Genomic DNA, 27,689 nt, shown 5'->3' on the forward strand with positions numbered 1-27,689 from the left:
AGATGACTTCTGGGATGTGTCACTGAGGAGTAGCAGAACCACTGGAGCAGCTGAGGGACTGTCTGGGACGCCCTGCTGGCTCCGCAGGAGGTTACCATGGAGATACGGAGGGGTACACAGTTGACTCTGAAGCTTGATGACATCATCAGTGTGATTCAACTAGCTCGATGTCATCACTGTCATTCCGATAGCAAGAGAAGAACCTGCTACCTGCAGATATACCTGGCTGGCTGACTGACTGACTGGCTGGCTGGCTGGCTGGCTGGATATATGGATGGATGAATGAACGAACGAATGAATGAATAATGAATGGATGATTGAATGAATGGATGATGGATGGATGATGGATAGATGGCTGGATGGATGATGGACAGATGGCTGGCTGGATGGATGGAGGGAGGGATATATGGATGGATGATGGATAGATGATGGATAGATGGCTGGATGGATGGATGGATGATGGCTGGATGGATGGATGATGGATAGATGATGGATAGATGGCTGGATGGATGGATGATGGATGAACACTGTAGCAAAGACATTCTACTATTTCTACTGTAGTTAGAAAGGACCTCCCTCTCTAACACCACATCACTGAGGAGGACCTCCCTCTAACACCACATCACTGAGGAGGACCTCCCTCTAACACTACGTCACTGAGGAGGACCTCCCTCTGTATCACCACGTCACTGAGGAGGACCTCCCTCTGTATCACCACGTCACTGAGGAGGACCTCCCTCTCTAACACCACGTCACTGAGGAGGATCTCCCTCTCTAACACCACGTCACTGAGGAGGACCTCCCTCTCTAACACCACGTCACTGAGGAGGACCTCCCTCTGTAACACCACGTCACTGAGGAGGACCTCCCTCTGTAACACCACGTCACTGAGGAGGACCTCCTTCTGTATCACCACGTCACTGAGGAGAACCTCCCTCTCTAACACCACGTCACTGAGGAGGACCTCCTTCTGTATCACCACGTCACTGAGGAGGACCTCCCTCTATATCACCACATCGTTGAGGAGGACCTCCCTCTCTAACACCACGTCACTGAGGAGGACCTCCCTCTCTAACACCACGTCACTGAGGAGGACCTCCCTCTTGTAACACCACGTCACTGAGGAGGACATCCCTCTAACACCACGTCACTGAGGAGGAACTCCCTCTGTATCACCACGTCGTTGAGGAGGACCTCCCTCTAATCACCACGTCGTTGAGGAGGACCTCCCTCTATATCACCACATCGTTGAGGAGGACCTCCCTCTCTAACACCACGTCACTGAGGAGGACCTCCCTCTAACACCACATCGTCACTGAGGAGGACCTCCCTCTCTAACACCACGTTGTTGAGGAGGACCTCCCTCTCTAACACCACGTCACTGAGGAGGACCTCCCTCTCTAACACAACACTGAGGAGGACCTCCCTCTCTACACCACGTGTTGAGGAGGACCTCCCTCTAACACCACATCACTGAGGAACCTCCCTCTGTATCACCACGTCGTTGAGGAGGACCTCCCTTTGTATCACCACATCACTGAGGAGGACCTCCCTCTGTATCACCACGTCACTGAGGAGGACCTCCCTCTAACACCACATCACTGAGGAGGACCTCCCTCTCTAACACCACGTCGTTGAGGAGGACCTCCCTCTAACACCACATCACTGAGGAGGACCTCCCTCTGTAACACCATGTCACTGAGGAGGACCTCCTCTCTAACACCACATCACTGAGGAGGAGGAGGACCTCCCACCACGTCTGTAACACACGTCACCTCCCTCTAACACCACATCACTGAGGTGGACCTCCCTCTCTAACACCACGTCGTTGAGGAGGACCTCCCTCTAACACCACATCACTGAGGAGGACCTCCCTCTGTATCACCACGTCACTGAGGACGACCTCCCTCTAACACCACATCACTGAGGAGGACCTCCCTCTGTATCACCACGTCACTGAGGACGACCTCCTCTAACACCACATCGTTGAGGAGGACCTCTCTCTCTAACACCACGTTGTTGAGGAGGACCTCCCTCTCTAACACCACGTCACTGAGGAGGACCTCCCTCTCTAACACCATGTCACTGAGGAGGACCTCCCTCTCTAACACAACGTCACTGAGTAGGACCTCCCTTTGTATCACCACGTCGTTGAGGAGGACCTCCCTTTGTATCACCACGTCGTTGAGGAGGACCTCCTAACACCACGTCGTTGAGGAGGACCTCCCTCTAACACCACATCACTGAGGTGGACCTCCCTCTCTACTGAGGAGGACCTCCCTCTAACACCACATCACTGAACACACCACGTCACTGAGGAGGACCTCCCTCTAACACCACATCACTGAGGAGGACCTCCCTCTGTATCACCACGTCACTGAGGACGACCTCTCTCTAACACCACATCACTGAGGAGGACCTCCCTCTAACACCACATCGTTGAGGAGGACCTCCCTCTCTAACACCACGTTGTTGAGGAGGACCTCCCTCTGTATCACCACGTCACTGAGGAGGACCTCCCTCTCTAACACCACATCACTGAGGAGGACCTCCCTCTGTATCACAACGTCACTGAGTAGGACCTCCCTTTGTCACCACGTCGTTGAGGAGGACCTCCCTTTGTATCACCACATCCCTCCCTCTCTAACACCACATCACTGAGGAGGACCTCCCTCTGTATCACCACGTCGTTGAGGAGGACCTCCCTCTAACACCACATCACTGAGGAGGACCTCCCTCTGTATCACCACATCACTGAGGAGGACCTCCCTCTAACACCACATCACTGAGGAGGACCTCCCTCTAACACCACATCACTGAGGAGGACCTCCCTCTGTATCACCACGTCATTGAGGAGGAGCTCAGTAACTAACTTTTACATGAGTTGATTGCATAATAGTGGTACATCTAAAATGGCACCCTATTCCCTATATTGTACACTACTTTAGACCAGAGCCCTATGACACCCTATTCCCTATATTGTACACTACTTTAGACCAGAGCCCTGTGGGTTCTGAAGTTTCAAAGTAGTGCACTATATAGGGAATGGGATTCCATTTGAGACGCAACGCTATGACTACTAGGACCACCTGACTGACTGCTGGTAGAATCTACACACTAGGTTTGACCTCCTTTCTCCACTATGGGGCACTCTACAGTAGGACTAAATCTTTGTCGAATGCTGCACATGGTTAATACACAGATGAGGTTTTAATACACTGATGAGGTTTTAATACACGGATGAGGTGAGGATACACTGATGAGGTTTTAATACACTGATGAGGTGAGGATACACGGGTGAGGTGAGGATACACTGATGAGGTTTTAATACACTGATGAGGTGAGGATACACGGGTGAGGTGAGGATACACTGATGAGGTTTTAATACACTGATGAGGTGAGGATACACGGGTGAGGTGAGGATACACTGATGAGGTTTTAATACACTGATGAGGTAATGATACACGGATGAGGTTTTAATACACGGATGAGGTGAGGATACACGGGTGAGGTGAGGATACACTGATGAGGTTTTAATACACTGATGAGGTGAGGATACACGGGTGAGGTGAGGATACACTGATGAGGTTTTAATACACTGATGAGGTAATGATACACGGATGAGGTTTTAATACACGGATGAGGTGAGGATACACTGATGAGGTTTTAATACACGGATGAGGTGAGGATACACAGATGAGGTTTTATTGGTTAAAGTTTGTCTATTTCCTCTCCAACGATGACATGGTTTTTGTTGTTTAATTATGTCTCGTCTCGGAAACCTGCTTTTCCTGGTACTTTTCAAATGAACAGATAACATCTTGTGATGATTTTTAAGTTTTCATGTTTGTAATAACAGTCTTTAGCGTGGACACGGCCAAATCATTCAGTTGATTTCATTAAATTAGTCTTATGTTTTGTGAGTTTAACCTTGCAGACATGACAAGTGTCATCGTGTGTTTGGCTGGGAGCCGTTATGATTTAGCTGCTGTTCATGTGGTTGAATCTGTGATTGCTTAGTTTATAGTTTATAACAATGACATTTATTTGTTGAATCACGTCGAGTTAATTTGATGTTTCATCAGTGTACATTTTATTATTCAAAAGCATATGGACAGCGGTGTTTCTTCCACATTTTTGTTAAATAAATACTTTTGTTTGGTTTTTTTTTAAACTTAAATACTGTGACTTGACTTCAGGTACCCAGAATGATCAATAACAACAGTACAAATGGAATAACCAACTGTAGCTTTGGTAGTTTCACAGGTCCTTTTAAAGTGCTGTTAGCATTGACTTACTCTTCAAGTAAGATGTACATCAATCATCGATCATGTTTTTTCAATCACCTCACTGTGAGGACTTCTTTCTATTTAAATCTGAACCTGTAGTGCTGACATCTTTGTCCTGGGGAATATGGTAGTCCTGTGTGAGACTTTAACAACACTGACCATCCAGTCTGTCAATACAATCATCACAGTCTGTAGCCTAACGTGTAAAAGTCCCAGCCTCGGTCTTACACAGTAGCTGAAGGTTTATTTCTGTTTTTACTAAAGAAAAACACTGACACATATATTTACTGTTCTGTGTTTTTTAAATGCTGTTTGACTGTTCATGATTCCATGTCAACACTAGACACCAGAAACAATAAAGTGTTTTTTTGATTCCTTTCTCAGACTCTTCCTGTCATTTCATTTGGGGGGGGGGGGTAGTTTCACATTCTACTGTTGTTGTGTACATCTGTTGTTGAGAGAAACGCGGAGTGTCAATCTCTTCGTCTGATTAACTCATCTCTAATGTCTCCCATTTATGAAATGGATGGTTGTAAAAAATACAAATGTAAAAAATGTTTTGTAAAAGGCAGGAGACTGTTTGTCATGGCAACAGCAAGTATTCCAAGTCATGAGTCTCTTTGAGGATAAATGAGAGAACTTAGAGGCGAAAGGAAAAAGAACCCTGGACACACTCTCCCTAGCTCTACAACTTCCTGTATACCAACTGTGGTATAACTGACTACAGGATTGGGCTCTTAAGTCTGCTCCGATCACATGACCGAAGTATTGTATCTCCTTACTTCCCAAAGTGGCACTTTGTCTTTGTTCAGCTTGTAGTCCTGACTCTTTGATGGTCTGTAGCACTTTGCTCAGATTCCTGTTGTGTTTTTCCCTTGTTTGCTGCACCATAGACCAGTATGTTATCCGTCCTCTCAGGAGCTCATCTCCCTGTGAAAGATCTCTGGCGCACTGGTTATTCCAAAACAGAAGGAGCGTGAAGCAGAATCTCCCCACAGGGACTACAGAATCTCCCCACAGGGACTACAGAATCTCCCCACAGGGACTACAGAATCTCCCCACAGGGACTACAGAATCTCCCCACAGGGACTACAGAATCTCCTCACAGGGACTACAGAATCTCCTCACAGGGACTACAGAATCTCCCCACAGGGACTACAGAATCTCCCCACAGGGACTGCAGAATCTCCCCACAGGGACTACAGAATCTCCCCACAGGGACTACAGAATCTCCCCACAGGGACTAAAGAATCTCCCCACAGGGACTAGGGACTACAGAATCTCCCCACAGGGACTACAGAATCTCCCCACAGGGACTACAGAATCTCCCCACAGGGACTACAGAATCTTCCCACAGGGACTACAGAATCTCCCCACAGGGACTACAGAATCTCCCCACAGGGACTACAGAATCTCCCCACAGGGACTACAGAATCTCCTCACAGGGACTACAGAATCTCCCCACAGGGAATCTCCCCACAGGGACTAGAATCTCCTCACAGGGACTACAGGGATCTCCCCACAGGGACAGAATCTCCCCACAGGGACTACAGAATCTCCCCACAGGGACTAAAGAATCTCCTCACAGGGACTAAAGAATCTCCCCACAGGGACTACAGAATCTCCCCACAGGGACTAAAGAATCTCCCCACAGGGACTACAGAATCTCCCCACAGGGACTACAGAATCTCCCCACAGGGACTACAGAATCTCCTCACAGGGACTACAGAATCTCCCCACAGGGACTACAGAATCTCCCCACAGGGACTGCAGAATCTCCCCACAGGGACTACAGAATCTCCCCACAGGGACTACAGAATCTCCCCACAGGGACTACAGAATCTCCCCACAGGGACTGTGACATCTGTTCTGAGGACCTAAACTCAATCTTGACCGGTTCACAGTTCAGTAGGCCTATCTCTCTGAACACATCTGTTCTGAGGACCAAAGCCGTCTTTCATGCAACGGTTGTGCTAAGTATGTTATTAACGTATGGTCCTCGAATCACAAAGATCCAGAATTTATACATTTCTCCTTTTCTTTCACTCGTGGTTAGGTAGCCTAGTAGTTAGAGCGTTGGGCCAGTAAACGAAAGGCTACTAGATTGTAGTCCTGAGCTGACAAGGTAAAAATATGGCAGTTAACCCACTGTTCCTAGGCCGTCATTGTAAATAAGAATTTGTTCTTAACTGACTTGCCTAGTTAAATAAACTTTTTTTTTTAAATCCCCATACAATCAATCCTGCCACCTGGGCTGTGAACAGCAGTTTCAATGTTAGCCAGCTGGGGGCGCTGTGGCAAGCTCTGGTAAGTGCTCTGAGGCATCACTATAATATCAGCACCAGTTTCCATCTTGAACTTGCCCCACGTGTGCCATTCACTGGGAGCTCAACATGCCACTGATCTTCAGAATCATACTGCTTGGCAACTGATCCTAACAGAATCCCCTTTGCATTTCATCTTCCACTTTGACCCATTTTATACTTCCTGCATTTTTCTGTTGCTTCCTGGACAATGGCTGCGGTTACAACTTGAGCAATTTTCCCTGTTTTGACTGACTGTTTCTTTTCTGAAACTGTTTGTTCTGGCTTGCAAGCAGTCTGCTTAAGAATGTTTGTTGTGATGCTGTGGTTTGAGTCTCACCTCTTCAATGTAGTTGTCAGCTCCCGCGCTGCTGCTTTCTCTGCTCTGACTGGCTTGCTTCTCCACGGTCAAGTCTGGCTGTAGCTTTAGTGAAACATCGCTATCCATAATGTCCATCACAAATCCTGTCCCTTATTTGTTTGTGTTTTTGCAGTTCCAAACTCGCAGTGTTCAGCTTGCTCATACCAGATTCCTCACAAAAGACTGTCTCTTTTTCCAAATCCGTTTATGGAAGCTCGTTGGTGAATCGCGTTGCTCCGTGGCACAAAATGTTTATATTCCGTTTTTCGATCACCACATCATAGTCGAACTCGTCATTGAAGTCATCAAAGGAGAATGCATTGTAGACCATTTCTGTATCTTTCCACAGTGCATAAAGTAGTGAATTCACCTGTACCACACCGGTCTCCTTATCCAGTTTCGATGCCACTCGAAAACGGGAAAAACGTTACCTGTGTTCCAATACCCATACTAATAAGCTGTATAAATTAAATAAATAAATATAATTTCATTATACTGTAAATGAACGGTATCCTTTCAGTTGAGCGTACTGGCGCGATGTCTGTCTACTGGAAGTTGATTCTGTTGCTATGCAACCTCTTGCTAGCTTGTTAGCATTAAAAATGACTAGCTAGACATTTTATGACTTCATGTGTGTTTCATAAATTCGGTCTGGTGTGCCAGAGTGCCCTCTGGGTGTTCGTAAATTCAATTTGGTGTGCCAGAGTGCCCTCTGGGTGTTCGTAAATTCGGTCTGGTGTGCCAGAGTGCCCTCTGGGTGTTCGTAAATTCAATTTGGTGTGCCAGAGTGCCCTCTGGGTGTTCGTAAATTCAATTTGGTGTGCCAGAGTGCCCTCTGGGTGTTCGTAAATTCGGTCTGGTGTGCCAGAGTGCCCTCTGGGTGTTCGTAAATTCAATTTGGTGTGCCAGAGTGCCCTCTGGGTGTTCGTAAATTCAGTCTGGTGTGCCAGAGTGCCCTCTGGGTGTTCGTAAATTCAGAGCGCACACTGGATGCTCTGGCCGTGGAGTAGGGTTAATCCAACCTCACAACAGCAGTCCAGCAAACTGGCTAGCGTTGGCTAGCATTTTACCTACTTCCTGACACAAATGAGAGAACACCTCACTTTGACCATTTTGCTCACAGCTGGTTAGGCTGTTTTCATGTTATCCAGAGTGTTGGTGAGCTGCTGGCAACAATTTAATTACGCTTTTTTGACAACGTTTACTGACACCGGTCATATTCAACAGGTGTTGAGTGTTTGTAAATTCATCAGTTATTCTGTGCTCTGGAATCTGAGAAAATAGCCAGAGCGAATTTACGAATGCACCCGAATTAACAATGACTATGCCAATTAGCTAAGCTAAGAATGATCGAGTCAATAAACGCTGGGTAGTTATTTAGATAGCACATAGTTAATATACTGGAAAGTTCGATGTATTAGTAGCCAACTAGCGACGTTACTTCGGTAGCTACCTAACATACTAATATACTGCTGTAATGATATGTGGTTTTGTAAGGATAGTGTAGCTAACAAATTGTCAGCCAACATAACGTAACTTATTTGAAAAGTTATTGCTTTATTACATTGCTCAACATTTTCCTTACATTTGTCAGAATTAAAGTAATGAATTTGAATCAGTTCTCGTCAGACTTCGGCTGCATATTTTCCACCATTTTCTTCAAATCCGAAAATGTTCTGAAGCCACGCCCATTTTAGGAAGAATTGCATTATGGGCCCTACAAGCACGTAAATAGTGTTCACTGCTTGTATACTTCATGTTTTGGTGAATGTAGTACGACATCAGGGAACTTTTGGCACACTACATACTCAATTTACGTCACAAAAAGTACGGTTAGTGAGGTTAGTATGAGTATTCGAACACAGCTGTTGACTCCAGAAATTAATGTGAGTCTTATTCAGTACATTTAGTTATTATTTACTTTTCTGAAGTCTGCCAACCTTGCCTGCAGGAATTTCACGATTTCTGAATCCAAAATGGCACCCTATTCTCTACATAATAAATCCCTATAGGCCCTGGTCAAAAGGAGTGCACTATATATTAATAGGGTGCCATTTGTGACAAGGCCAATGTCTGAGATGAGATAAAAGACGATTTAACGGGAATAGCGTTATGTCAGGAGGCTGAACACAAAGGAAGGAAACCCCTGGCTCTGAGACAATTGTTTATTTGATAAATAACACTCAGATACGAGGAGGGAATGGAGGCAGCAGAGAGACTGTAGCTATACCTTATATACAAAAGTATGTGGACAGCCCTTCAAATTAGTGGTTTCGGCTATATCAGCCACACCCGTTGCTGACAGGTGTATAAAATTGAGCACACAGCCATGCAATCTCCATAGACAAATAGTATCAGTAGAAAGTCCTTACTGAAGAGCTCAGTGACTTTCAACGGGGCACCGTCATAGGATGCCACCTTTTTCAACAAGTCAGTTCATCAAATTTCTGCCCTACTAGAGCTGCCCCGGTCAACTGTAATTGTTGGAAACATCTAGGAGCAAAAACGGCTAAGCCGCAAAGTGGTAGGCCATACAAGCTCACAGAACGGGACCGCCGAGTGCTGAAGCGCGAAGTGCGTAAAAATCGTCTGGCCTCGGTTTCAACACACTCTACCGAGTTCCAAACTGCCTCTGAAAGCAACGCCAGCACAATATCTGTTTTTGAGTGCTTCATTAAATGGGTTTCCATGGCCGAGCAGCCGCACACGAGCCTAAGATCACCATGCAATACCAAGCGTCGACTGGAGAGGTGTAAAGCTTGCCGCCATTGGACTCTGTAGTCAGTACAGTATAGCGATTTAGTCAGTACAGTAGAAAGATCTAGTCAGTACAGTGCAGAGATCTAGTCAGTGCTGTGCAGAGATCTAGTCAGTACTGTGCAGAGATCTAGTCAGTACTGTGCAGATATCTAGTCAGTACTGTGCAGAGATCTAGTCAGGACTGTGCAGAGATCTAGTCAGGACTGTGCAGAGATCTAGTCAGGACTGTGCAGAGATCTAGTCAGTACTGTGCAGAGATCTAGTCAGTACAGAGATCTAGTCAGTACAGAGATCTAGTCAGTACAGTGCATAGATCTAGTCAGTACAGAGATCTAGTCAGTACAGAGATCTAGTCAGTACAGTTCAGAGATCTGAGCGCTGAGAGAACACAGCTGCTATCCCAGCCTCGGAAGCATTCACCTCCACAATGAACGGCAAATAGGGATCCGTATGGGCCAACACAGGAGCCGAGGTAAACAAAGCCCTCAGGTGCCTAAAAGCCCCGTCCGCCTCAGCTGACCACTGCATGTCTCTTGGCAGCCATTACGCATGGCTGCAATGCGGTCACTCTCCATCTCCACTCCTGAAGTGGAAATGCGATGCCCTAGAATGGAGACGGACTGCTCCAACAGGCTCCAACAGGCACTTTGCGCACCAGGGATACATGCTCGGCGCGTGCAGTGGAATGTCTCCAAGATCCAAGATTAGAATCCCGCTCCTTGAAAGCGGCAGCTCTAGCCTTTAGCTCAGTGCAGATGCTGCCTGTAATCCATGGCTTCTGGTTGGGGTCACTGTGGGGACGACGTCATTGATGCACTTATTGATGAAGCCAATGACTGATGTGGTGTACTCCTCAATGCCATCGGAGGAATCCCGGAACACATTTCAGCTGTGCAAAACAGTCCTGTAGTTTAGCATCTGTTTCATCTGAGCACTTTCAAGGAGCGGGATTCTAACCCAGAAACATATAAGAAACATATAAGAAATCCCGCTATGCCTACTACACCGGCTCTGACACTCGTCGGATGTGGCAGGGCTTGCAAACCATTACACACTACAAAGGGAAGCACACCTGAGAACTGCCCAGTGACACGAGCCTACCAGATGAGCTAACCTACTTCTATGCTCACTTCAAGGGCAAATGGCACTGAAACATGCATGAGAGCACCAGCTGTTGCGGAACACTGTGTGATCACGCTCTCCGCAGCAGATGTGAGTAAGACCTTAAAACAGGTCAACATTCACAAGGCCGCAGGGCCATACGGATTACCAGGACATGTACTCCGAGCATGCGCTGACCAACTGGCAAGTGTCTCTATTCACTGACATTTTCAACCTCTCCCTGTCCGATTTTATAATACCAACATGTTTTAAGCAGATCACCATAGTCCCTGTTCCCAAAACACTAAGGTGACCTGCCTAAATTACTTTTTTTTATTTTACCTTTATTTAACTAGGCAAGTCAGTTAAGAACAAATTCTTAGGAACAGGCAGTGGGTTAACTGCCTGTTCAGGGGCAGAACGACAGATTTGTGCCTTGTCAGCTCGGGGGTTTGAACTTGCAACCTTCCGGTTACTGGTCCAACACTCTAACCACTAGGCTACCCTGCCGCCCTGTAGCACTCATGTCTGTAGTCATGAAGTGCTTTAAAAGGCTGGTCATGACTCACATCAACACCATCATACCAGAAACCCTAGACCCACTCCAATTTGCATACCGCCCCAACAGATCCACAGATGATGCAATCTCTATTGCAATCCATACTGCCCTTTCCCACCTGGACAAAAGGAACACCTATGTGAGAATTCTATTCATTGACTACAGCTCAGCGTTCAACACCATAGTGCCCTCAAAGCTCATCACTAAGCTAAGGACCCTGGGACTAAACACCTCCCTCTGCAACTGGATCCTGGACTTGCTGACGGGCCGTCCCCAGGTGGTAAGGGTAGGTAACAATACATCCGCCACACTGATCCTCAACACGTGGCCCCTCAGGGGTGTGTGCTCAGCCCCCTCCTGTACTCCCTGTTCACTCATGACTGCACGGCCAGGCACGACTCCAACACCATCATTAAGTTTGCAGATGACACAACAGTGGTAGGCCTGATCACAGACAACAATGAGACAGCCTATAGGGAGGGGGTCAGAGACCTGGTAGTGTGGTGCCAGGACAACAACCTCTCCCTCAACGTGATCAAGACAAAGGAGAGGATTGTGGACTACAGGAAAAAGAGGGCCGAGCGTGCCCCCATTCTCATCACCAACAACCTAACATGGTCCAAGCACACCAAGACAGTCGTGAAGAGGGCACAACAAAACCTATTCCCCCTCAGGAGGCAAAAGATTTGGCATGGGTCCTCAGATCCTCAAAAGGTTCTACAGCTGCACCATCGAGAGCATCCTGACTAGTTGCATCAATGCCTGTTATGGTAACTGCTCGGCCTCCGACCGTAAGCCACTACAGAGGGTAATGTGTACGGCCCGGTACATCACTGGGGACAAGCTTCCTGCCATCCAGGACCTCTATACCAGGCTGCGTCAGAGGAAGGCCCTAAAAATTGTCAGACTCCAGCCACCCTAGTCTTAGACTTTTCTCTCTGCTACCGCATGGCAAGCGGTACCAGAGTGCCAAGTCTAGATCCAGGAGGCTTCTAAACAGCCTCTACCCCCAAGCCATAAGACTCCTGAACAGCTAATCAAATGGCTACCCGGACTATTTGCATTGTCCCCCTCTTTTACACCACTGCTACTCTCTGTTGTTATCATCTATGCATTGTCACTTTAATAACTCTATGTACATATTACCTCAACTAACCGGTGCCCCGGCACATTGACTCTGTACCGGTACCCCCCCGTATATAGTCTCACTATTGTTATTTTACTGCTGCTCTTTAATTACTTGTTACTTTTATTTCTTATTCTCATCCGTATTTATAATAAAAAATGTAACTGCATTGTTGGTTAGCGGCTCGTAAGTAAGCAACTCACTGTAAGGTCTACTGTAAGGCCTACTACACCTGTTGTATTCGGCGCATGTGACTAATAATGATTTTTGCTTTGTCATTATGGGGTATTGTGTGTCGATAGATGAGGGAAAAAATCTATTTCATCCATTTTAGTATAAGGCTGTACCGTAACAAAATGTGGAAAAAGTCAAGGGGTGTAACGAACTTCTTCTTCATCTGATGAGGAGTAGGAAGGATCGGACCAAAATGCAGCGTTGTAAGTGTCCATGATCATTTATTATATCAGAACACGAAAAATACAAAATAACAAAGTGAAGGGAAGAAATAAAAATCAAAACAATTCTGTGAAAACACACAGAAAACAACTACCCACAACCCATAGTGGGAAAACAGGCTGCCTAAGTATGGTTCTCAATCAGAGACAACGATTGGGAACCATACCAGGTCAAACACATAGAAATATAACACACAGAACAAAACATAGAATGCCCACCCCAACTCACCCCCTGACCAACCTAACACAGAGACATAAAAAAGGAACTAAGGTCAGGATGTGACAAGGGGTCCGATTACATTTATGTGACAGAATCAACAACTTTTTTTTTGACGAGATAAACAGAAGTGAAACTGCAAACTTTCACAGAGGAGAACAAGAGGAAATCTTGCTAAATCTAGCTATGAAAACATTCAGCAATTCCCTGTTTCTAATGAATACCAAACGGCCTGTTTGGAATAGAGGGTGCGCCATGACAACCACAGAGTGAGGAGTGTGAAGCTGTGAGTATTCTGTACTCTGATCTCACAATGTCTGTTTTTATAGTATCTCGGGAGCTGGATGCCCTCATGACGTGGACAGAGATGTTTATTGCGGTTGTGAGATCAGAGTACAGAATACTCACTGCTCCAGCTCCTGAGAGCAGGAAACCACCATTTAACCAGCTTCCTGACAGCTGTGTAATATCAGAGCAGGAAACCACCATTTAACCAGCTTCCTAACAGCTGTGTAATATTAGAGCAGGAAACCACCATTTAACCAGCTTCCTAACAGCTGTGTAATATCAGAGCAGGAAACCACCATTTAACCAGCTTCCTAACAGCTGTGTAATATTAAACCACCTTGGCCATTTAACCAGCTTCCTGACAGCTATTAGGCCGACTGATGTTGTTATCAGAGATAATATAATAGCTGTATAGATGTTATTTACAGGGCCAGCAGAGTGGGTACAGACAGAGAGGGCTCGGTCATACTCAAGTTGCTTTAGTCATTAACAGCTAACCGGTTGTACTGATAGCTACAGTCGCTGTTCACCTACAGAGCATTCAGAAAGTATTCAGACCCCTTGACTTTCCCACATTTTTGTTACATTACAGCCTTATTCTAAAATGGATTAAATAAACAATGTAATCACAATACCCATAGGGACAAAGCAAAAACAGGTTTTTAGAAATGTTTGCAAATTTATTAAAAATAAAAAACAGAAGTACCTTATTTACTTAAGTATTCAGACCCTTTGCTATGAGACTCAAAAGTGTGCTCAGGTGCATCCCGTTTCCACTGATCATCCTTGAGATGTTTCTGCAACTTGATTGGAGTCCACCTGTGGTAAATTCAGTTGATTGGGCATGATTTGGAAAGGCACACACCTGTCTATATAAGGTCCCACAGTTGACAAAAAACAATGAGGTCAAAGGAATTGTCTGTAGAACTCAGAGACAGGATTGTGTCGAGGCACAGATCTGGGGAAGGGTATCAAAACATTTCTGCAGCATTGAAGGTCCCCAAGAACACAGTGGCCTCCATCATTCTTAAATGGAAGAAGTTTGGAACCACCAAGACTCTTCCTAGAGCTGGCCGCATGGCCAAACTTACCAATCAGTGGAGAAGGGCCTTGGTCAAGGAGGTGACCAAGAACCCAATGGTAACTCTAGCTCCACAGTTCCTCAGATTCAGATCAACTTTATTATCCCACCAGGGGGGAAATTAATTTGGTCATGTGCTTAAAAATACGGTACATAAAATATGAAAACACAGAAACGACACAAAATAATACATTCAAAGTGCTATAGACATTTAAAGTGAAAGTACAATATGCTGTATACTGGAGGGACAAACAGACTATCTATTATACAGCCTAATGGTTGTTGGAATAAAATAGTCCCCATTTTCTACTGAAGAAGTCTCTTGTCCTGCTGCTATTGTGACTGAATTTTGAGTGAAGGCGATGATCACTGTCCTGTAAAATACTTTCAAGTTTTAGGAGGATGAGTTGTGTGTACACGTCGGTGGCTGATTCATGATCTATATCAATGATCCTTCCCGCCATCTTAATCAACGGCTGAATCTTGACTTGGTCTTGAACTCACATGTTGCTGAACATGCATATCAGACTAAAGGTCAGCACTCTCGGCAGGAAGGGTACCAAAACATAACAAAAGGGACAGTCCTTGAATTTCAGTTTATTGTTTATTTCGATTCCCAGGTATTTATGTGTGGCCACTCTATTGACTGGTTGATTTTCGTATGGGGTTAGTGGAGTTTTGTTCCCTCTGAAATCAATTTCCATCTCTTTTGTTTTCTTAACGTTCATTTCAAGAAAGTTATTTGCACACCACTGGATGAATTTTTCAGTTTCTCTCAAAAACCCTTGAAGAGAGACTTGGTCTTTGGTGAAAGAAACCCACAACAACGGTGTCATCTGCATATAAAAAACAAAATGGTGGGCTGCATCAGAGGCTTGACAATCGTTTGTGTAGAGTGTGTACAGGATCGGTGAAAGAACGCAACCTTGAGGGGCTCCCGTATTCACCGATCTAGACGCAGAAACGGCAGAGGTAAACTTATTTTGTTGAGTACCGTTCACAAGGAAACTATTCATCCACTTGATCAGTAGAGAGTTGACACCCAAATTCACTGGGTTATCCACCAGAAGGTGGGGTTGGATGGTGTTAAACGCGCTACGGTAGTCAATGATTACAATTTTCACGAGGCTATTTGCCTTTTCTTAATGTTGGTAGATATTGTTCAGCATGACCAGTAACGCATCATCAACACCCCTGGAGGCACGGTAGGCCAATTGGTTTGAGTCTAATTAGGATGAGAGACCAGAGAGAAGTTGTTTATGAATTATTTTTTCAGAACACTACCCAGGTACAGATGTCAGGACAGCATACCACCCTGCAGGGCAGAATACAGATGTCAGGGCTACATCTCCTCGTACCATCTCCTCCTCCACTGCTCAAACCATCTCCTCCTTCCTATAGAAACCAGAGTTAGTATCATGTCCTCCTGCCTATAGAAACCAGAGTTAGTATCATGTCCTCCTGCCTATAGAAACTATAGTTAGTATAATGTCCTCCTGCCTATAGAAACCAGAGTTAGTATCATGTCCTCCTGCCTATAGAAACCAGAGTTAGTATCATGTCCTCCTGCCTATAGAAACTATAGTTGGTATAATGTCCTCCTGCCTATAGAAACTATAGTTAGTATCATGTCCTCCTGCCTATAGAAACCAGAGTTAGTATCATGTCCTCCTGCCTATAGTAACCAGATTTAATATCTTGTCCTCCTGCCTATAGAAACCAGAGTTAGTATCATGTCCTCCTGCCTATAGAAACCAGAGTTAGTATCATGTCCTCCTGCCTATAGAAACCAGAGTTAGTATCATGTCCTCCTGCCTATAGAAACCAGAGTTAGTATCATGTCCTCCTGCCTATAGAAACCAGAGTTAGTATCATGTCCTCCTGCCTATAGAAACCAGAGTTAGTATCATGTCCTCCTGCCTATAGAAACCAGAGTTAGTATCATGTCCTCCTGCCTATAGAAACTATAGTTGGTATAATGTCCTCCTGCCTATAGAAACTATAGTTAGTATCATGTCCTCCTGCCTATAGAAACCAGAGTTAGTATAATGTCCTCCTGCCTATAGAAACCAGAGTTAGTATCATGTCCTCCTGCCTATAGAAACCAGAGTTAGTATCATGTCCTCCTGCCTATAGAAACCAGAGTTAGTATCATGTCCTCCTTCCTGTAGAAACCAACAGAGCTCTCTATGGGAGAAATGATGTTGCCATATTTCTTTCGCCCCAAACATTTCATTCATTTTAAAACACTGTGATGACGAATAATACAATTATTTTCTTGAAGCAAAGACATTGCTTAAAGGTTTTTTTTTGCCTTTTAATTCAAGCCCTTTTTTGAAACGGTTGCTGATAATGTTAAGATCTTTGCTCTACAAATGCAATTTGACGAACTAATAACCTGGATCATAGTGTCACGGGGTTTTGAGGACAAAGTCTGATAAATGTTTTACAGTTTATAAGAAAGACACATTGTGGTCAATCTTTAGCTAGCTAGTTGAACGTCTTTTATGACCCAGACCAAAGGTTCTCTACATTGCTCTCATTCCACCAGGCTCCACTCCTCAGCCCACACAGGTAAGAATTTCACTTAAATATCTGTAAAGTGTCATGCATTGTTTTTTGGGTTGACATGTTTTTTATTCTTCAATATGTCAACAAGTCCTAGTGTTTTTGTTCTTCTATTTATGAGAATGTGCATGACAACCTATGGCCTTCGTGGCTACAGGAATTTCATAGTTTCAGACAAACAGGAAACATTTGTTTGTCAAACTACACTACAAAATATTCATGTGTGTGATACAAGATGTAGGATCTTAATTTGAGCCAGTTTGTTACAACACAAAAAGAATCCTGCAGCAAGAAGACATTATTATGTGGATTATAATTAACAGACATTTTTGTTGGGGTTGATACATTTTTCGTAAGGGAAAATCAAGTCTGAAATTAAAAAGTGGAAATTACAAACTTCAGAAGGATTTTTAAGCCTCAAATACACTACAAGTAAAAACATTTTCTGCAACAATATGATCAAATTAAGATCCTACATCTGTTTAGCAAGATAAATGCTTGATTCTAGTAAAGCAGCATTTTCCTCATTCCATTATCGTGACACGGAAGAGTAATTTGTTTCAAATAGTGATAATCAATCGCTACACGTCATGATGGATAGGAAGTACTGTGGTAAGTACCGTGTCATTCCATTGTGACGCGGTGGACACAAACACATAGAAACTAGAGAGAAGACAGTCCTTCACACAGCCTGTGATGTTGATTATCCAGACTGTGATCTCCTGTACCGTCAGTGTCAGACAGACAGACAGACAGACAGACAGACAGACAGACAGACAGACAGTGATCTCCTGTACCGTCAGTGTCATCAGACAGACAGACAGACAGACAGACAGACAGACAGACAGACAGACAGACAGACAGTGACAGACAGACAGACAGACAGACAGACAGTGATCTCCTGTACAGACAGACAGACAGACAGACAGACAGACAGACAGACAGACAGACAGACAGACAGACAGACAGTGATCTCCTGACAGACACAGACAGACAGACCGACAGACAGACAGACAGTGATCTCCGTTACATCAGTCTCATCAGACAGACTGTGATCTCCGACAGACAGACAGTCTCATCAGACAGACTGTGATCTCCGTTAGCATCAGTCTCATCAGACAGACTGACTGATCTCCGTTAGCATCAGTCTCAACAGACAGACTGTGATCTCCGTTAGCGTCAGTCTCATCAGACAGACTGTGATCTCCGTTAGCATCAGTCTCATCAGACTGTGATCTCCGTTAGCATCAGTCTCATCAGACAGACTGTGATCTCCGTTAGCATCAGTCTCATCAGACAGACTGTGATCTCCGTTAGCATCAGTCTCATCAGACAGACTGTGATCTCCGTTAGCATCAGTCTCATCAGACAGACTGTGATCTCCGTTAGCATCAGTCTCATCAGACAGACTGTGATCTCCGTTAGCATCAGTCTCATCAGACAGACTGTGATCTCCGTTAGCATCAGTCTCATCAGACAGACTGTGATCTCCGTTAGCATCAGTCTCATCAGACAGACTGTGATCTCCGTTAGCATCAGTCTCATCAGACAGACTGTGATCTCCGTTAGCATCAGTCTCATCAGACAGACTGTGATCTCCGTTAGCATCAGTCTCATCAGACAGACTGTGATCTCCGTTAGCATCAGTCTCATCAGACAGACTGTGATCTCCGTTAGCATCAGTCTCATCAGACAGACTGTGATCTCCGTTAGCATCAGTCTCATCAGACAGACTGTGATCTCCGTTAGCATCAGTCTCATCAGACAGACTGTGATCTCCGTTAGCATCAGTCTCATCAGACAGACTGTGATCTCCGTTAGCGTCAGTCTCATCAGACAGACTGTGATCTCCAGTTAGCATCAGTCTCATCAGACAGACTGTGATCTCCGTTAGCATCAGTCTCATCAGACAGACTGTGATCTCCGTTAGCATCAGTCTCATCAGACAGACTGTGATCTCCGTTAGCATCAGTCTCATCAGACAGACTGTGATCTCCGTTAGCGTCAGTCTCATCAGACAGACTGTGATCTCCGTTAGCGTCAGTCTCATCAGACAGACTGTGATCTCCGTTAGCGTCAGTCTCATCAGACAGACTGTGATCTCCGTTAGCATCAGTCTCATCAGACAGACTGTGATCTCCGTTAGCGTCAGTCTCATCAGACAGACTGTGATCTCCGTTAGCATCAGTCTCATCAGACAGACTGTGATCTCCGTTAGCGTCAGTCTCATCAGACAGACTGTGATCTCCGTTAGCATCAGTCTCATCAGACAGACTGTGATCTCCGTTAGCATCAGTCTCATCAGACAGACTGTGATCTCCGTTAGCATCAGTCTCATCAGACAGACTGTGATCTCCGTTAGCATCAGTCTCAACAGACAGACTGTGATCTCCGTTAGCATCAGTCTCATCAGACAGACTGTGATCTCCGTTAGCATCAGTCTCATCAGACAGACTGTGATCTCCGTTAGCGTCAGTCTCATCAGACAGACTGTGATCTCCGTTAGCATCAGTCTCATCAGACAGACTGTGATCTCCGTTAGTCTCATCAGACAGACTCTCATTAGCAGTCTCATCAGACAGACTGTGATCTCCGTTAGCATCAGTCTCATCAGACAGACTGTGATCTCCGTTAGCATCAGTCTCATCAGACAGACTGTGATCTCCGTTAGCGTCAGTCTCATCAGACAGACTGTGATCTCCGTTAGCATCAGTCTCATCAGACAGACTGTGATCTCCGTTAGCATCAGTCTCAACAGACAGACTGTGATCTCCGTTAGCGTCAGTCTCATCAGACAGACTGTGATCTCCGTTAGCATCAGTCTCATCAGACTGTGATCTCCGTTAGCATCAGTCTCATCAGACAGACTGTGATCTCCGTTAGCATCAGTCTCATCAGACAGACTGTGATCTCCGTTAGCGTCAGTCTCATCAGACAGACTGTGATCTCCGCTAGCATCAGTCTCATCAGACAGACTGTGATCTCCGTTAGCATCAGTCTCATCAGACAGACTGTGATCTCCGTTAGCATCAGTCTCATCAGACAGACTGTGATCTCCGTTAGCATCAGTCTCATCAGACAGACTGTGATCTCCGTTAGCGTCAGTCTCATCAGACAGACTGTGATCTCCGTTAGCATCAGTCTCATCAGACAGACTGTGATCTCCGTTAGCATCAGTCTCATCAGACAGACTGTGATCTCCGTTAGCGTCAGTCTCATCAGACAGACTGTGATCTCCGTTAGCGTCAGTCTCATCAGACAGACTGTGATCTCCGTTAGCGTCAGTCTCATCAGACAGACTGTGATCTCCGTTAGCGTCAGTCTCATCAGACAGACTGTGATCTCCGTTAGCATCAGTCTCATCAGACAGACTGTGATCTCCGTTAGCGTCAGTCTCATCAGACAGACTGTGATCTCCGTTAGCGTCAGTCTCATCAGACAGACTGTGATCTCCGTTAGCATCAGTCTCATCAGACAGACTGTGATCTCCGTTCTCCGTTAGCGTCAGTCTCATCAGACAGACTGTGATCTCCGTTAGCATCAGTCTCATCAGACAGACTGTGATCTCCGTTAGCATCAGTCTCATCAGACAGACTGTGATCTCCGTTAGCATCAGTCTCATCAGACAGACTGTGATCTCCGTTAGCATCAGTCTCATCAGACAGACTGTGATCTCCGTTAGCATCAGTCTCATCAGACAGACTGTGATCTCCGTTAGCATCAGACAGTCTCAACAGACAGAGACTGTGATCTCCGTTAGCATCAGTCTCATCAGACAGACTGTGATCTCCGTTAGCATCAGTCTCATCAGACAGACTGTGATCTCCGTTAGCATCAGTCTCATCAGACAGACTGTGATCTCCGTTAGCGTCAGTCTCATCAGACAGACTGTGATCTCCGTTAGCATCAGTCTCATCAGACAGACTGTGATCTCCGTTAGCATCAGTCTCATCAGACAGACTGTGATCTCCGTTAGCGTCAGTCTCATCAGACAGACTGTGATCTCCGTTAGCATCAGTCTCATCAGACAGACTGTGATCTCCGTTAGCATCAGTCTCATCAGACAGACTGTGATCTCCGTTAGCGTCAGTCTCATCAGACAGACTGTGATCTCCGTTAGCATCAGTCTCATCAGACAGACTGTGATCTCCGTTAGCATCAGTCTCATCAGACAGACTGTGATCTCCGTTAGCATCAGTCTCATCAGACAGACTGTGATCTCCGTTAGCATCAGTCTCATCAGACAGACTGTGATCTCATCAGACCTGTTCTCCGTTAGCATCAGTCTCATCAGACAGACTGTGATCTCCGTTAGCATCAGTCTCAACAGACAGACTGTGATCTCCGTTAGCATCAGTCTCATCAGACAGACTGTGATCTCCGTTAGCATCAGTCTCATCAGACAGACTGTGATCTCCGTTAGCATCAGTCTCATCATTGCCTTACAGAGTGAGTGGAGAAGCACAAAGGAAACACTCTGTTATTGTTTCTATATCTCTTCAGTATGATCTGAATTCTCAATAGCTTTTTATGGTATTTATTATCTTTCATATTATTCATTGAAGGAAAAGAACATGGCTGCAAGTGAACTTCTGCTAGTGTGGCTGGCGAGCACACTGCTGACTACTGGAGTAGCTGGGGCTGAGGCCCAACTGGTGACTACTGGAGGACTGGTGAGTTTACACTATGAACTGAGTGAGAAGGAAACTATGGACTGCTTAATGAGAGGGAAACTATGAACTGCTTAGTGAGAGGGAAACTATGAACTGCTTAATGAGAGGGAAACTATGAACTGCTCAGTGAGAGGGAAACTATGAACTGCTTAGTGAGAGGAGGGAAACTATGAACTGCTTAGTGAGAGGGAAACTATGAACTGCTTAATGAGAGGGAAACTATGAACTGCTCAGTGAGAGGAGGGAAACTATGAACTGCTTAGTGAGAGGGAAACTATGAACTGCTCAGTGAGATGAGGGAAACTATGAACTGCTTAGTGAGAGGGAAACTATGAACTGCTTAATGAGAGGGAAACTATGAACTGCTCAGTGAGAGGGAAACTATGAACTGCTTAGTGAGAGGGAAACTATGAACTGCTTAGTGAGTGGAGGGAAACTATGAACTGCTCAGTGAGAGGAGGGAAACTATGAACTGCTTAGTGAGAGGAGGGAAACTATGAACTACTCAGTGAGAGGAGGGAAACTATGAACTGCTCAGTGATAGGAGGGAAACTATGAACTGCTCAGTGAGAGGAGGGAAACTATGAACTGCTCAGTGAGAGTAGGGAAACTATGAACCGCTTAGTGAGAGGAGGGAAACTATGAACTGCTCAGTAAGAGGAGGTAAACTATGAACTATTTAGTGAGAGGAGGTAAACTATGAACTGCTCAGTGAGAGGAGGGAAACTATGAACTGCTTAGTGAGAGGGAAACTATGAACTGCTCAGTGAGATGAGGGAAACTATGAACTGCTTAGTGAGAGGGAAACTATGAACTGCTTAATGAGAGGGAAACTATGAACTGCTCAGTGAGAGGGAAACTATGAACTGCTTAGTGAGAGGAGGGAAACTATGAACTGCTTAGTGAGATGAGGGAAACTATGAACTGCTCAGTGAGATGAGGAAACTATGAACTGCTTAGTGAGAGGGAAACTATGAACTGCTCAATGAGAGGGAAACTATGAACTGCTCAGTGAGAGGAGGGAAACTATGAACTGCTTAGTGACAGGAGGGAAACTATGAACTGCTCAGTGAGAGAGGGAAACTATGGACTGCTTAGTGAGAGGGAAACTATGAACGGCTTAATGAGAGGGAAACTATGAACTGCTCAGTGAGAGGGAAACTATGAACTGCTTAGTGACAGGAGGGAAACTATGAACTTCTGAACGAGAGGGAAACTATGGACTGCTTAATGAGAGGGAAACTATGAACTGCTTAGTTAGAGGGACACTATGAACTGCTTAGTGAGAGGGAAACTATGAACTGCTTAGTGAGAGGAGGGAAACTATGAACTGCTTAGTGAGAGGAGGGAAACTATGAACTGCTCAGTGAGAGGGACACTATGAACTGCTTATTGAGAGGGACACTATGAACTGCTTAGTGAGAGGGAAACTATGAACTGCTTATTGAGAGGGACACTATGAACTGCTTAGTGAGAGGGAAACTATGAACTGCTTAGTGAGAGGGAAACTATGAACTGCTCAGTGAGAGGGAAACTATGAACTGCTCAGTGAGAGGGAAACTATGAACTGCTTAGAATGAGAGGGAAACTATGAATTGCTCAGTGAGATGAGGGAAACTATGAACTGCTTAGTGAGAGGGAAACTATGAACTGCTTAATGAGAGGGAAACTATGAACTGCTCAGTGAGAGGGAAACTATGAACTGCTTAGTGAGAGGAGGGAAACTATGAACTGCTCAGTGAGAGGAGGGAAACTATGAACTGCTTAGTGAGAGGGAAACTATGAACTGCTAAGTGAGATAAGGGAAACTATGAACTGCTTAGTGAGAGGGAAACTATGAACTGCTTAGTGAGAGGGAAACTATGAACTACTCAGTGAGAGGAGGGAAACTATGAACTGCTCAGTGATAGGAGGGAAACTATGAACTGCTCAGTGAGAGGAGGGAAACTATGAACTGCTCAGTGAGAGGAGGGAAACTATGAACTGCTCAGTGAGAGGAGGGAAACTATGAACCGCTTAGTGAGAGGAGGGAAACTATGAACTGCTCAGTAAGAGGAGGTAAACTATGAACTATTTAGTGAGAGAGGAAACTATGAACTGCTTAATGAGAGGGAAACTATGAACTGCTCAGTGAGAGGGAAACTATGAACTGCTTAGTGAGAGGAGGGAAACTATGAACTGCTTAGTGAGAGGGATACTATGAACTGCTCAGTGAGATGAGGGAAACTATGAACTGCTTAGTGAGAGGGAAACTATGAACTGCTTAATGAGAGGGAAACTATGAACTGCTTGAGTATGAACTGCTTAGTGAGGGAAAACTATGAACTTCTGAATGAGAGGGAAACTATGGACTGCTTAATGAGAGGGAAACTATGAACTGCTTAGTTAGAGGGAAACTATGAACTGCTTAGTGAGAGGGAAACTATGAACTGCTTAGTGAGAGGAGGGAAACTATGAACTGCTTAGTGAGAGGAGGGAAACTATGAACTGCTCAGTGAGAGGAGGGAAACTATGAACTGCTCAGTGAGAGGAGGGAAACTATGAACTGCTTGGTGAGAGGAGGGAAACTATGAACTGCTTAGTGAGAGGGAAACTATGAACTGCTAACTGAGAGGGAAACTATGAACTGCTTAGTGAGAGGGAAACTATGAACTGCTCAGTGAGAGGGAAACTATGAACTGCTTTGTGAGAGGAGGGAAACTATGAACTGCTTAATGAGAGGAGGGAAACTATGAACTGCTAACTGAGAGGAGGGAAACTATGAACTGCTCAGTGAGAGGAGGGAAACTATGAACTTCTCAGTGAGAGGGAAACTTTTGAAGAGATAATAGCATACATCTTGAATAATAACTTCAACCTAACTTGTCCTCCTATTTACAGGTTGTGAACTGTAGCTTCAAGACACTGAAATTCATACCCTCAAATTACAGTCAAACCATCACCAAACTAATTCTGAGCAATAACCTCATAGACTTATCCAGCGATGATGAAGCTGCTCTGAAGAACTACTCCAATCTGATTGAGCTCCATCTAGATGGTAACTGGTTGACTGACCTGCCAGGGAAGCTGTTTGAGGCCATGTCAAAGCTGGAGGTCCTCAACCTGTCCCACAATAACATCAGTAGAGTGGAGCCAAAGGCGTTGGCCGGCCTGGTTAACCTGAGGGAGCTGGACCTGTCCTACAATCGTCTACAGTCACTACCTCTACATCTACTGGATGATTTAAAGAAGCTGTCTATCCTCAGGCTAGGGGGGAACACACTGCAGGAGTTGGACATCTCTGTGGATTCATTAAAGGTCTTAGATCTGAAGGGAAATCCCTGGAACTGTTCTTGTGTATTTCTCAACCGGGTTAAATCGATGACCGACTCAAAGGTTCAGATGAGTAAGCATCTTTTTCTCTCTCTGTTTGCTCAATTTTTTTCCCCATTCACTGCCTGGCTGTGGTCCTTACTTACGCCATGCTGACATCTACTGACACCAATGTTTAAAGGAGGCCTGCTTTACCCAGTGTGCCTTCATGTTGATAAAAACGCAATGTGTGTATTTCTTCAGGAGTCTCAAATGCCACCTGTGCCAGCCCTGAGGACCAGTCCGGTAAAGGGATCCTGGACAACGGTACCAGCTGCTCTTCGGGGTCATCATCAACAACAACACTTCCGCCACCTACAACTCAGTCAACCACTAAGCCAACCTCAGCCCAGACCACTACACACTCAGTGTCACTTGCAGTTTCTACAAATGCAAGCCTCGTCTTAACCGGTAAGATAAAGAAATATATATATTAAATCAATTGACTTGGTCTTACAGTAGATTTAGTCTCTTCTTGTCAACATCATATGATCTAGACTTTTCAAGCTAAACAGCTTTGATTTGCTGGATGGTTAAGACACTGAATACAGCTACTGTTGAAAACAGAAGCATATGAGAGAGGTGACCTACTGATGCTGTCGTAGATGACTTCAGTTATGATTCAGTCAGCAGGAAACCGTCCTCTAGACAAGAGCAGCTGCACTCCATGGAGACCTCGTATGAGTTAAAAACGTGACTCCGGGGTCATTAAGAGTACGTGTGCTGATCTAGGATCAGTGTTGCTTTTAAGATCATAATACATAAGATTACACATACAGGTGGGGGGACCTGATCCTAGATCAGCACACTTACCCTGAGAAAGGAGGTTAAATCACTTTATAACAATGTGGTCTGATGAGGCCCCATATCCTGAGGAGCGAGGTTGGGGTCAATTCAAATAGAAAATTGTCAAACGTGAAAAACAATAATGAAATAAATAGATTACACTTTCCAGTTTATTGACAAGTCAGTGAAAATAGACACCCACTTTTCCCAAATTGGAAAATTTGAATTTCAGTGTACTTCCTGAATTGGCAGCCTTCAATTCGAATTGACCCCCGTCCTGCTGAGGAGACCTCAGAAGAATGTTAAAAAAGTATGTGACCCCCCCCCCCCTGGATGTTTCTGTTTGCTCAGGTGTGGGCCCAGTCAGTGGCAGTGGGGTGCCAGTGGTGGGGAACACCTGGAAGTTTCTCCTGGGTGTGGTAGCCATCGCCCTGACCACCTCTATGCTCATCGTGTGTGCCGTCAAGGCACCGTCCTGGTACAAGCTGCTGTTCAACTACCGGCACCAGCGGCTGAGAGATGACGAGGATGCTGACGTGTACACTACGGGGCGCTACTCTAGTTTCAGCTTGGACACGGAGCAAACGGAGACCAGCGCCCATGAGCTGGACCACGGCCTAGACGGGTTGGATAATGAGGAGGATGGATACATAGAGGACCGTTATATAGAGACTGGGGTCTATGAAGACAACAGATAACCATAATGCTCTCTGAGTTGCTCCCAGCCTTCTGGTTGTGTATGTCTGTTTGATTTGATTTGGATATCTCTTAGTCCTCACTTGGACTAATCTGCCAAGAGTCCTGAGTTTGGGTATTATGACATCAAAATGATCCCTTTCCATTGAAATAATGGACGATAAATGATCCAATTCTACTCTATTCACTGATAGTATCAGAAGGCCACGTCCGTCCGTAAACTGTGAATAGCCTGCTGCCACTGATGATCATTCATTGTTTGGCCTTTTTTTGACAAAAACGTGCCCCTAAAAGTTGTGTACATTTGTAAATATTTGCAAGTTTTGAAAATGTTGGAATTCAGGGAAAGGACCGACCATGTGAGGTGTTTTGAGGTCGTGATTTAGGCTACTTGCAAAGTTCTACTGCCGGAGTCATAGTGTAGGTAATCAACGTTTTGTCTTATTAAATAGATATTTGAGTACTTACTCTCGTCTCTCTGTGAATATGACATCCACAACTCTGTCGTTCTGTATTTTCAGCTACAAGAATATAGTATGCAAACAGTTAGGGTTAGGGCTGAATGAAGGAATGAACACATGAATACCAGGTGGTGATGCAACCGGTCCGGATGCTCTCGATGGTGCATATGTAGAACCGTTTTGAGGATCTGAGGACCTAATGCCAAATCTTTTCAGTCTCCTGAGGGGGAATGGGTTTTGTCGTGCACCTCTTCACGACTGTCTTGGTGTGTTTTATTTCTTTTTTTAAATATATTTTTTAACTGCATTGTTGGTTAGGGGCTCGTAAGTAAGCATTTCACTGTAAGGTGTAAGGCATTTCACTGTAAGGCATTTCATTGTAAGGTGTAAGGCATTTCACTGTAAGGCATTGCACTGTAAGGCATTTCACTGTAAGGCATTTCACTGTAAGGCATTTCATTGTAAGGTGTAAGGCATTTCATCGTAAGGTGTAAGGCATTTCACTGTAAGGCATTTCACTGTAAGGCATTTCACTGTAAGGCATTTCACTGTAAGGTGTAAGGCATTTCATTGTAAGGTGTAAGGCATTTCACTGTAAGGTGTAAGGCATTTCA

General features: G+C 45.1%; 2 protein-coding genes and 2 long non-coding RNA genes across 5 annotated transcripts in view; 3 read left to right on the forward strand and 1 right to left on the reverse strand.

Moving 5' to 3' along the window:
- LOC112238228 (MOB kinase activator 3B) overlaps positions 1-329 on the forward strand; it is a gene marked incomplete in the record, with an annotated part of 83,423 nt that extends 83,094 nt beyond the window's left edge. Inside the window, 1 exon segment of the mRNA XM_042302766.1 lies at positions 1-329. Coding sequence (XP_042158700.1) covers positions 1-26 — 26 coding nt within the window.
- Positions 330-1,591: 1,262 nt separating this feature from the next.
- Positions 1,592-2,562, reverse strand: LOC121840221. 2 transcript variants are annotated; one of them, XR_006079490.1, is made up of 3 exons: positions 2,325-2,562; positions 1,807-1,967; positions 1,592-1,676 (listed from the first exon to the last, which is right to left on the reverse strand). It is a non-coding gene; the product is annotated as an uncharacterized LOC121840221 (long non-coding RNA). The 2 variants fall into 2 exon arrangements; XR_006079491.1 differs by having other exon boundaries at positions 1,807-2,195; positions 2,517-2,546.
- LOC112219960 lies at positions 2,193-4,667 on the forward strand. Its single transcript, XR_006079489.1, has 2 exons — positions 2,193-2,248; positions 2,663-4,667. It is a non-coding gene; the product is annotated as an uncharacterized LOC112219960 (long non-coding RNA).
- A 12,355-nt stretch (positions 4,668-17,022) lies between these two features.
- Positions 17,023-27,272, forward strand: LOC112219783 (leucine-rich repeat-containing protein 19). The gene is made up of 5 exons (XM_024381293.2): positions 17,023-17,114; positions 21,674-21,781; positions 24,662-25,166; positions 25,337-25,543; positions 26,270-27,272. The coding sequence occupies exons 2-5, from the start codon at positions 21,683-21,685 to the stop codon at positions 26,614-26,616; spliced, it is 1,158 nt and encodes a 385-aa protein (XP_024237061.2). The 5' UTR covers positions 17,023-17,114; positions 21,674-21,682; the 3' UTR covers positions 26,617-27,272.
- The last annotated feature ends 417 nt before the right edge of the window (positions 27,273-27,689 follow it).

The sequence above is a fragment of the Oncorhynchus tshawytscha genome, linkage group LG20, assembly GCF_018296145.1.
Source record: "Oncorhynchus tshawytscha isolate Ot180627B linkage group LG20, Otsh_v2.0, whole genome shotgun sequence".
Classification (NCBI taxonomy): domain Eukaryota; kingdom Metazoa; phylum Chordata; class Actinopteri; order Salmoniformes; family Salmonidae; genus Oncorhynchus; species Oncorhynchus tshawytscha.